Below are 12,705 nucleotides of genomic sequence, written 5' to 3'. Positions count from 1 at the left end.
AAGCTTGTCAAGTTCCATCCATATTGTACCACGTGTCAGAATTTCATTCCTTTTTAAAGCTGAATTTTCCATTGTATGTATATACCACCATATGGGTATACTGTTGATGGACGTTTGAGTGTTTTCACCTTTCGGCTATTGTGAATAATGCTGCTAAGAACATGGGTGTCCAAATATCTGTGAGTCCATGCTTTCAGTGCTTTGGGGTATATACCTAGATGTGTAAATTCAGGATAATATGGAATTCTATGTTTAATTTTATGAGGAACCACCATACCATTTTCCACACGGGCTGCAGCACTTCTACATTTCCACCAGCAATGCACAGGGGTTCCAATTTCTCCACATTCTCATCAGAACTTGATATCTTCTGAAATTTTTAAATAATAGCCATCCCAATAGGTTTGGATTAGTGTCTAGTTGGAGTTTTGACCTGCAATTCCCTCACAATTAGTGACGTTGAGCGACTTTGCATGTGCTTATTGTCCATCTATGTATCTTTTTTGAAGGAATGTCTATTCAGGTCTTTTGCCATTTTTAATTGGATTTTCTGTTTCTTTGTAGCTGAGTTGTAGGAATATCTTACATATTCTACATATTAATTTTCATCAGATATATGGTTTGTGAACATTTTCTCTTATTCTGTGGGTTAGCTTTTTCCTTTATCAATAGTGTCCTTTGATGCACAACGGTTTTTAATTATAAAATTCTAATTTATCTACTTTTTTCTTCTGTTGCTTGTGCTTTCAGTGTCATATTCAATAAATCATTTCTAAATCTAATGTTATGAATATTGTCCCCTTTGTTTTCTTCTAAGGATTTTATAGTTTTAGCTCTTGACATTTAAATCTTTGATTCATTTGGAGTTAATTTTTTTTTAAGGTGTAAGTAAGGGTCCAACTTCATTCTTTTGCATATTGATATCCAGTTATCCCCATATTATTTGTTGAAAAGACCGTCCTTTCTCCCCTTGAGTGGTCATGGCACCCTAACTGAAAATCATTAGACTGCATATGTGAGAGTTTATTTCTGGACTCCTTATTTTTTCCATTGGCAAATTTCAGTTTTCTAATTTTGTTGCCCAAGTAATATATCAACTTTCAGGAAGGTACAAAAGAGCCCCTCCAGGGCTCTTGTTTTTAAACTTTATAATGGTGGTGTTGATATTGATCATCCAAATGAAATCTCATACTACAAGTCATCAGAGTGGACGATGCTATCATAATTTTCCTCCAACTGAAGAATCAATGAATGAACAGAATATTTCTAGTAACAAAAAGGAAATATGATATTCTCATCCAGTTAATCATACTTCAGCATGTAATATTTTGTCACAAATACCTAGAACATTCTGTATTGTAAAGAAGGTCTAGGATAGTATCTTTTCACCTTTTATTACATTTGGGCATGAACATTTACTTGACATGATTCACAAGTGGACAAATATACATGCAAAGTTGATTGAAAGGAGTTAGATGATGTAGGAGTGATAAACATTGATTAATCATTTTAATTGGTGTTTATAAATATAGAATTAAAATATGTTCTATTATAGTACAACATTATTTACAGTAGCTCTAAAGAAAGTGAAATAACAAATATGAAATAATAAAAGGTACAGTATCTGGTGAAAATTACAAAATTATGATGAAGGAAATTAAAGAAGATATGTAAATAGAAAGAAATACTGTGTTCATAGACAGGAAGATTCAACAGTAAATAATAAAAATGTGAAACTTCCTAAATTGATCCATACGTTTAACACAATTTGCATCAAAATCATGACAAAATTTTTTTGTAAACATAGACAAGCATAATGTATATGGAAAGGAGAAACCTTAAAATAGCCAAAACCATTTTGAAAAAGAAGAATGAAATGGGAAGACTCACTTTTCCTGCTGTTCAAGATTACCCTATAACTATAATAATCAAAACAGTGTAGTTTTGGTGGAGGGAATGACACACAGATCAATGGAACAGAATAGAGATCTGAGAAATAAATCAACACAAAAATGTCCAATTAATTTTTAACAAAGGTGCAAAATCAACACAGTGGACAAAAGACAGCTTTTTCAAAGAATTGTGCTAGAACAATTTGACACCCATAAATTGGAAAATTAATCTCCCACCCTTTATAAAAAGTAACTCAAAATGGATCATGGAATTAAATATAAAACATAAAACTATACCTTTTACAGATATCATAGCAAAAAATTTCAAGACTTAAGACTGACAAAGAATTCATATACTTGACACCAAAAGCATAGATCCAAGAAGGAAAAGAAGAGCTTATCAAAATAAGAATTGGAAAAACAACCCTTTTCGTCTGAGAAAAAACACTTGGAGAGAATATGTTCAAATCACAAATCCCACAAAATAGATGTTTGTGTGAAAACTCAACATTTAATAAACAATACAATTAGCAAATGGGAAAAAGATATGAACAGACTTTTCACTGAAGTGGATATGCAGGTGCCAAATAAACACATTAAAGATATTCAATATCATTATCCATTAGGGAAGTACAAATTAAAAACACAATGAGATATTAAAACACACCAATAGAATGGCAAAAAAAAAATAGTGGTATCTTCAAATGTTGGCAAGGCTGCAAAAAACCCATTCATTTATCACTGGTGGGGATGTCAAACAGTATATAGCCACTCTGCAAAAAGCTTGGCAGTTGCTTTTAAAATTATAAATGGCTTACCATAGACACAGAAACTGCACTCTCGGCCATGCTTCCCAGAGAATTAAACATTTATCTTCATGCAGAATCTTCCACACAAATTTTCATTGCAGATCTATTCATAATAACTAAAACTTGCCATCCACACAATGTCCTTCAATGGGTGAATAATTAAACAAAATATGCTACAGACATACAAAGGAATACTAGTCATCAATACAAAGGAATGAAGTGAGAGGAAAAGACAACCTGAAAAAGATACAAACTACATGGTTCCATTTATATGACATTCATGAAATAACATAATTAGAAAGATGAAGAGCAGTTTAGTGGTTGCCAAAAGTTTGGAAAGGGGAAAGAGGGAATGAGTGTAGCTATATAAAGGAGGAACAATATCAGGGGCCATGTAGTGATGATGCAGTTCTGTATCTTGATTGCGATGGTGGGTACCCAAACTTGAACATGTGGTGAAATTGCATAGAACTAAATATACGCACATGTGAATGCATACACACACGTATACACAGATAAGTGTATGTATACTGGTGAAATGTGATAAGGTCTGTGTATTTCATCAATGTCCATCTCCTGGTTTTGATATTCTACTGTAGTACTGAAACATGTTAACATTGACTGAAGCTGAGTAAAGTATTTGTAAGACTGCCCTCTAAATGTTTTTGCAACTCTTTATGAGTGTATAATTATTTCAACATAATAAGCTAACTAAAAATAACAGTGGGATATCATTACACATCTAAAGCTGGCCAAAAGAATCAAACAAAACCACCAAAAATGACAATACCAAATGCTTGTGAAGTGTGGACCATCTGTGCAGAGTAACTGGGACTCTCACAGATGAATGGAGGGAAGGAAAATGGTAAAGCCACTTTGGCTGTTTCTTAAAAAGTTAAAAATACACTCATTTAAAAAAATACGCTGAGTAAACAATCCAGCTATCTCACTTATAGGTATTATAGTGAGAACTTATATATAGACAGAAGTGCCTAGGTATTTACCCATCAAAAAGTGAGAACTTAAATACAGACGAAAGCCTATGTGCACGTTTACAGCAGCGTTATTCAAAATTGCCAAAATCTAGAAACGACCCAAATACCCTACAATGTGTGAATGGATAAACAAACTATATAGTTCATCTTTTCAATAGGAGGCTTAACAGTAATAAAGAATGAACTATTAAAACATATGCCAATGAGAATGAATCTCAAATGCATGTATGTTGTACAGAACATTCTGGAAAAGGCAAATCTATAGTGACAGGTCATTGGTTGCAAGGAACTGGCAGTGGGAGATGAATACAAAGGGCAGCAGCCACAGGGAGGATCTGAGGCGATGGACCTGTTGTGCATCATGACTGTGGTGGTTGGAACGGAATACATACATTTTTCAATACTCATAGAACTATATACCACAGAGTGAAGGCTACTGTGTGAACATTTTTTAAAAAGCAAAATATTCTTAATAAAAAATAAATATTAAAAAAGAGACACTAATTTTTTCAAAATTTCCAGAAATACATGAACCTATATATTCAAGAATCTCGCCAAACCAAGCAAGATAAATTCAAAGAAATACACATCTTGGTAAACCATAGTGACACGATGGAAAATCAAAGATATAAAGTAAAAGTCCGCAACTCAGACAAGGAATGAAAGAAGCATTATATTATTGGGATGAATAATAAGAATGACAGCTGCATTCTCATCACAAAACGGAAGACAGGATACAATGGGATTACATCTTTAAATTGCTGAAAGAAGCAATTCTACTTCTAGTGAAAATACCGTTCACAAATTAAGACATTATGAAAACATTTTAAAGACAAAAGCTGAGACAATTGATCACTACAAGGTACACACAAAAAGAAATACAAAGAGAGTTTTACAGGTTGAAAGGAAATGAACCCACACAGAAATCTGAATGTGCTGGAGGAATTGAAAAGCCCTAGAAAATGGTAAATAGGTTGGGATAAATGTAAATATTTACATTAAAATTCTTTAACATTTCATTGGCTATTTTAAGGCAAATATAATGCTCTATTGTCAGGTTTACAACATATACATAAATAAAATAAATAAAAACAGAGGCACAAAACAGAAGCACAAATGATGGAAAGACCTTAATGGAATTACAGTGTTCTGAGAGTTTCACACTGTGAAGTTTAGAAAAACCAAACATGCTACAGTTGTTCACGAATGTTCACCAAATAAATTAAAAAATGTTTTGTGCCATCTACTATCCATATACTTTGGATGTGGAAGACTTTATTATTTTTACCTTTCAGTAGTAGAGTTAAAACTTGAAAGAGGCAACTCTGCTGTGAACTAGCACATCACAACAGTTAACATCCTTGGAATATACAGACTACATAATACAACTATCACCTATTCTATCATTTAACTATACCTATCTAGAAATCTCTGTTGTACAAATAGAAAAGTTCTGGAAACCACTGTTAAAATTAAGAGAAGATCTGTTAAAGTGTTCATGTCTAGATTTGAATTTAAGCCATATACAAAATTTTGATTGACAATATGATCTAGAGCTGCACTGCCTAATTTAGTAGCTACTAATCACAAGTGACTATTTAAATTTATATTAAATAAAGTGAAATAAGATGGAAACTTTAGTTCCTTGGTTGCACTACCCACATGCTAGGTGCTCAACAGCCACACAGACCGTGGAGGTGTATACTATTCCTCTAAGTGCAGACGGCTCTGTTGGAGTACCGTGATCTGGATACTAACCTGATGTAAGCCAAAACCCGTCATTGATATTTCCTCCTGGTGATGAAGGCATTGGTTCACATTGTGGAGGGGCATATCCAGCATCACAGTGACAGTTATGGAGAGTATTGCAAACCTAAAGCCAAAACCAAATTTTAAAAGTGCGTTTGATGTATATGATAGAAATTAAACACATTATTTGCTACTTTTAGTCAATGTAAATTATTAAAGTACTATAATTTAGTATATTATAGGTAGCTTTTTATATTAATGTGGAAAGCAATTCTTAAATTAAAAATTAATATAGTAATATTCATGCAATATCTTTTCAAATGTCCCATATATTGTCTCTTATTTATCTCTTGTACTTTTAAATAAAAGTATATAATATTCTGATACAACTGCAATGTCTTATTCTAGAAAGGCATAGGAATTATGAAGCTAGAAATTATAAAATAGTGGGAGTTTAAATATACTATGAATTGTGCTAGTTCAAAAAAATTAACCATGATAAGAGCCAATTTTTACCAAAAAAAAAAAAAAAATGGGGAAAAACAAAAGGGAGAAGTATTCTTAATCAGACATAGATAGCAAAATTTATTTGGCTAGAAATAGGAAGACTAGAAAATATCTATAAATGTGATCTGGTGGGTGAATTGAAAGAAGGGCCAGAAACATTATAGAGAATCTAGAAATAGGTTCGTGAAAAACCTAACAAGAAATTAATTAAAATTAAATAAGAGAGGAAAGAAACAGAAAAGAAACTGTAAATAATAGGACATGTAAGTGATCTGGGAGAGAAAAAATTTTTAAAAGACACACAGGTCACTTTTCTCCTGGATTACTATATAAAATAGGAAGCATCAGTATGGCAGGAGGCACTAACCACACAGTTAAAGCCAAAGACATGCCTGGAAAAACTTACAAAGTTTACAAAATTTCTATAACCTGGTAGATAATTTCACAATGGATGGACAAATAGAAATACAAATGGAAAATGTGACCATACATACTTAAGGACTGTATAATTAATTACTGAAGAAATGCAAGTTAACAATGGATTTAGCATGTTTGAAGAGATTCAAAAGACAGAGAAACTAGTCTGACCAGAATATAAGGAAATATGCTTTTTTTTTTTTTTTGGTACGCGGGCCTCTCACTGCTGTGGCCTCTCCCATTGCAGAGCACAGGCTCCGGACGCGCAGGCTCAGCGGCCATGGCTCACGGGCCCAGCCGCTCCGCGGCATAGTGGGATCTTCCCGGACTGGGGCACGAACCCGTATCCCCTGCATCGGCAGGCGGACTCTCAACCACTGCTCCACCAGGGAAGCCCAGAAATATGCATTTTTATACATGACAGGTCAGATCAAAAACTGGTATAATATTTCTTGAAGACAATATAATATTAATGAAAATTTAAACGGTACATATATTTGGCTCATCAGATTTCACTGCTAACAATTTAAGAAGTCAGATAAAAGTGCAAAGGTGAAGGTATAACAGTGTCCACTGTACCATTAGTTACAATAGTTAAGTAAAAATTTAACATTATCTGAAAGTCCATCAGTGGATAACTTCTCAAATATAGTAAGGAAGAGACATGCAGGGAAACACATTGAAGGTGTTCAAGGATGAAGCAGATCATAATGAACAAGAAAGTCTGCTGGTATAAAAATATGAGATTATAAGTAATATGTATAATATATATTGTGTGAGTGTTTAAATATTTATCAATACACATACACTCAATTATAAGCAATATTTTTATGTATGTATAAATGTATATGTGTAATCCTTAATGAGCTCATTTCCAAAATTTCATAATCTTAATCTAACATTATGATAATAGATTGTTTCGTATTGAATTTTAGTACAAAGTTCAAAGCAAATTATTTGCTCATGAAGCCTATATGATCTGACTGAACACATAAATCACATATACACGTATGAATAATGCAGTCTGCTTTTCTTATTCGATTTCAATTTTCCAAATATATTTCTACACCCCAAATAATTTTAAGCATTATTATACTGAAAAATGTTATTGACATGAATCAAAATAACTATACTTAGAGAGTAACCATTATACATACCCCATGTCCATTGCACTTTATTTTGGAGATACAAGTTGCGTCTGTGCTGACGTTGACGTCTATGCAAGATCCTCTGTTACAAAACTAAAATGTGAAAACAACCACCAACGACAAAAATTTTTAATTTAAAGTCAAGAGTTGAACAATTGTACTTGGTATGAAAATTAGATGCACAAGATATATATACCTCAGTTGAATCTGGATTTCAGATCTGCTCATTCTAATAAAAGAACTTGGAGTCAAATGGTGTGCTGTTACCTTATCAAATACCGTATTTTGAGAATCAGAAACCATTTTTTCCCTTGAGGGAGCAGAACTGGGCATTTATAGATATTAATTGGTATAAGTACAAAAATAGCCAACTTGTATTGACTGTTGGTAATGAGCTAGGATCTGTCTTTGCACTTTCTATATATTTTTATAATATATACTCATATTGACCCTGTGAAGGAGATATTTTCATCCTCATTTTATATTTGATGAGAATTAAATGTATACTTTTAAGGTCACACCACCACTGACTGACAGAACCAACATTCAGTACAAGAACTACTTTACTCACAGAGCCCAATACCAGTGTTCCTGTCATTTTTACATTTTTTTCCCAACTTTAATGACCATATCTCTTATCTTTTGCATTAGGAAAGGTGACCTTGAGAAATTTATTTAATCTTCTTTACCCCAGTTTATCCATCTTTGAATTTGGAATAATATAACTATCGCAAGGTTATGAAGGTGAAATAGCTTGCTACAGATAAAGGAACAAAAGTGGTGTTTGGCACACAGTAAATGCTCACTAAATATAGGATATTATCTTAATTATTTATTTATTTAACCTGATTTCTATGTAGACTCTATGTTAATATTTGTCTATCCAAATTTCAATTTAATTTGACTATCTTCGGGAGAATCTACTATCTGATGGATTTTCTTAAGTATCTGGTAGAATACCCCCTATCTGATGAATAGTCTAAAAATATCATTATTTTCTATCACCATTGCTAATTAAGGAAAGAACAAATATCAGCTTGTTCATTAACTGAAAGTGCTCTGATAAAGCCAGCAAGGATAACAAAATGTTGGACAAACCAGCATTACCTGTCCACAAAACTATTTTCATTCTAGTGTTCTTAACATTGTCATTGAGGCAATACCAGTCATACTTCCCTGGCTTGTTTTTAGGAGAAAAATAAGCCAGGAAAAGTTAAGAACCATGCTTCTGATATAATTTCTTTCAGCTAAACAGATCGATTTGTAGCTGGCTCTTTTGTAATGACAGGAAAAGCAAAAGATACTATGAAAATACTTAGCCTTGGTCAGTGGTTGGGACAGTGTTTTAAATATTAACTAACACATAAGATTTCCCTCTTTAAAAAAGAAACACTAATAGTGTCCCAGAAGAAATCACATCACAGTTCAAAAAAAAAAATCCTTGATGTAACTAAAAAAATATTTCCTGCGGAGAAAATCTTGGGTTATGTGAGCATGTTTTCATACAGTTCTGTGCATAAGAATGGGTAAGGAAAAGACAGTTAATTTTATTTATTCAGTCATTGATTAGCTTAACTATTTTTTGGACAATTACATGCCCCAGACATTTTCTTCAAGTTTGAAATGATTATGTTAAGAAGATATGCTTAATACCCCTCACCTACTTATATGAGCTACAATCAGTTTGATAAAGTCCTGTTCTGTCTTCTAAATAAACAATTCAAAGACGCCTTCTATCACAACCAATATTGAGCAAACTTGCATTGCTGGAATAATGCCTATCTTCATGTAATATATTATTCACTTAATATATTACAGTATTAAATTTAGGAGTATAACACAATTTTTATTATAATTGACAAGGAAGACATACTCTTCTTTATTTTGATAGATAAGAAATAAAATCTCTTTTTCTCTCTTTTCTTATCTATCAATTGATAGACTGATTTTTACAAAGGACCCACATTTGATGAGAATGTGGTAAAGAAGCCTTTACTATCTAACCTCTCTGCAAACAACTGAACACTGTAGAATAACAAATGAACATAAAGTATATCCTTGATGACTTTTTAAAATAACCAGAGAATGATTCCAATTCAAATTCACAGACAATAGCCTCAAATTCACAGACTTGGCACTCACAATAGCCCCCCTTTTCCCAATAAATGAGTAAAGGAAAATCAGAAAGAGACAATTAGAAGAGGAGAGAGTAAAGGACTTCCTGGGATTTTGAAAGAAAATGAAGGTCACTGTTGGGTGACATGAAGTGAGAAAGCAACCACAGGGAACACAGTGGCAAAGGGGAGAGCCTAGCTAATTAGCCTTACACTGCTTTAGAGGAGCTGCAGCCTCAGAGTCCTACAGAAAAACAGGAAGAAGAGCTGAAAGGGCAAGGTGGGAAATGGTGGCTAAAATGTGGAACTATCAATGGAAGTCTGCGCCCAAAACCACAAAACTAGTTAGCTCTCAGTATCCACTACTCACCTCCCCACTTCTCTCAGTTACAGAACACAGTCAACACAACACTTATCCCAAGGGAGACAATTTAGAAGAGTATTTTGTTTCATAAAGCAATTGAATTAATGGTGACTACAGAATTCGGGCTTGTCCAGTGGTCTGTCCTCCAGAATTGGCACTATCTGATTAAACGACTGGAAGTACCACGGCCTAAAAGCCACCTTCCAAAACAGAGACTGTCATATTATTACAGCAGGGCGGGGGAACACAGGCCAAATGGCAGGAAACCATACATCTTGTAAACAACGGGAGCCCACAGTCAGACAAAAGAAAAGCAGAAACCTCCAGACAGACAGGAAATCACACATGTTGGGGTGATAAATGTCCTGGAAGCAGACAGACAGGTGGGAAAAAGTAGGAATCTCTGGCATCTCAATGCAACCTGTTGTCATTAGGCCCTCATTACAATAAAATTACCTTGCAGATAAGAAGTTCCCATCATGCACTGACTCCATGACACTTCCAATCAAGGCTAAATAAGGACAAAAATCCCTCCTACCCTCGGGAAGGTGGAGCTGGGATAAAAATCAGGGAATTTTGACCCTAAACCCCTCCCTCCCCAGTGAATATTCCACCCGTTCATTTCTACGCCCCACATAACTGGCTTGCCGAAAAACTCAGGGCAGCTACTCACCTGAGCCTGCCCGCTCTCCCCTTGAGCGCGTACTATTGCTTACATAAATCCTTGCTTTGCTTTCTTGACTTCCCTATCTTGTCTCTGAATTCTTGCTGTGATGAGACAAGAACCTACTCCCTGGTAACAATGTGACAAACTTCATTTGCATAGAGAGAGCTGCCAATTAGAATTTTAATTAAAAATGGTGTGGGATAGGGCTTGCCTGGTGGCGCAGTGGTTAAGAGTCCGCCTGCCAATGCAGGGGACATGGGTTCGTGGCCCGGTCCGGGAAGATCCCACATGCCGCGCAGCGGCTGGGCCCGTGAGCCATGGCCGCTGAGCCTGCGCGTCCGGAGCCTGTGCTCTGCAACAGGTGAGGCCACAACAGTGAGAGACCCGCGTACCGCAAAAAAAAAAAAAAAAAAAAAAAAAAAAAAAAATGGTGTGGGATCAAAAAGTCACTGCCAGCTTAAAGCTCCTCCAGACCAAGCAGGAAAAGTCAAAGTCTTTGTTTTTCCTTCCCTTCCCTTTCTTTCCCGTCCCCCGCCTTTCTCTTTCCTTTTCCTTCCATGGGGACATTGCCCAGTTGGGCATGGGCTAATGACTGGACTTTCCCAGGCAGAGAATCTTGCAGGAGAAATGGATAAACTGTATAATGTTTTCAGTGGTCAAACAGGGCTGGTGTGAGAAAGCAGAGGTCTTTTAAATAAATGACTCATTTTTCAACAGGACATTTGCTGAATTTAAATGTTATGTGGGATGATAGAAGGCTAGTTACCTAGCGTAGCAATTTTCTATTAGTATTTGTCTGTCTAGTGCCCATATGGTTTTATTCCAAATGTTAGTGTAATTGTGTTTATCCAGTATATAAGATGCTGCTTCACTCTCACTAATTCTAAGATTAGTTTTCTTTGTCGTTAGTTTTCAGAAATTTTATTATGCTGTATCTTACTGGATTTCACTGAGTTCATTCTATATCATGTATGTTCAGCTTCTTGCATCTGTGGTTTATGCCTTCTGAAAACCTTCCAGGCATTATTTCCTCAAATACTTTTCCATCCTTAAGTTCTTTCTCTTATTCTTCTAGGATATTAGAATGGCTTTTATCATAAAGACAAGGAATAATAAGTGTTGGCTTAGAAGTGGAGTAAAGGGAACACTTGTTCTTGTTTGTGGGAATGTAAATTGGTGTAGCCACTATGAAAAACAGTATAGAGGTTTGTCAAAAAGTTAAAAATGGAACTACCACATGACCCAGCAATTCCACTTGTAGGTATTTATCTGAAGAAAATGAAAACACTAACTCAAAAATATATCTGCATCTTAATGTTCATTTAAGCATTACTTACAATAGCCAAGATGTAGAGGCAACTAAAGTGTCCACCAGTGGATGAATAAAGAAAATATAGTATATATACAAAAATATAGTATATATACACAATGGAATATTTTTCTGCCATAAAAAAATGAAATCTTGCTAGCTGTGACAGCATGGATGGACCTTGAGGGCGTTATGCTAAATGAAATAAGTCAGAGAAATATAAATACTGTATAATCTGACTTATATGTGGAATCCTAAGAAGAATAAAAACAAAACAACCCAAGCTCACAGATACAGAGTACAGATTGGTGGTTGCCAGGGGTGGGATTTGGGAGGTTAGGCACAAACTTCAGGTTATAAAAATAAATAAGTCATGGGGGTGTATGGTGCAGTATGGTAATTACAGTTACTAATACTGTTCTCTGTATTTGAAACTTGGTAAGACAGTAAATCTTAAATTTCTCATCAAAAGAAAAAAATTATAGCTATATATGGTGACAGATATTAATTAGACTGTGGTGACCATTTTGAAATATACACAAGTACAAATCATTATGATGTACATGTGAAGCTAGTATAATGTTATATTTCAATAATATAGAAAAATATAGTAACAAATAGTAATAAATTTCAAAAATAGACAAAAAGATGTGATAATATATTTGAATTCTTACACATTTCTAAATCACTTTCCAGAAAGTATGTGCTAATTTATACTTGTTTTAGGATGATAA

At 34.4% G+C, this 12,705-nt stretch overlaps 1 protein-coding gene across 1 annotated transcript in view; it reads right to left on the bottom strand.

Annotated features, from left to right (window-relative positions):
- Positions 1–12,705, bottom strand: part of LOC136141916 (A disintegrin and metallopeptidase domain 3-like) — a 116,732-nt gene that overhangs the window by 18,638 nt on the left and 85,389 nt on the right. Inside the window, 2 exon segments of the mRNA XM_065900072.1 lie at positions 2,318–2,326; positions 5,455–5,569. Coding sequence (XP_065756144.1) covers positions 2,318–2,326; positions 5,455–5,569 — 124 coding nt within the window.

This window comes from Phocoena phocoena, chromosome 21 (genome assembly GCF_963924675.1).
Source record: "Phocoena phocoena chromosome 21, mPhoPho1.1, whole genome shotgun sequence".
NCBI classification, from domain to species: Eukaryota; Metazoa; Chordata; class Mammalia; order Artiodactyla; family Phocoenidae; genus Phocoena; species Phocoena phocoena.
Note: the sequence above shows the minus strand (reverse complement) of the source record. Positions and strands in the feature narration are given on the sequence as shown.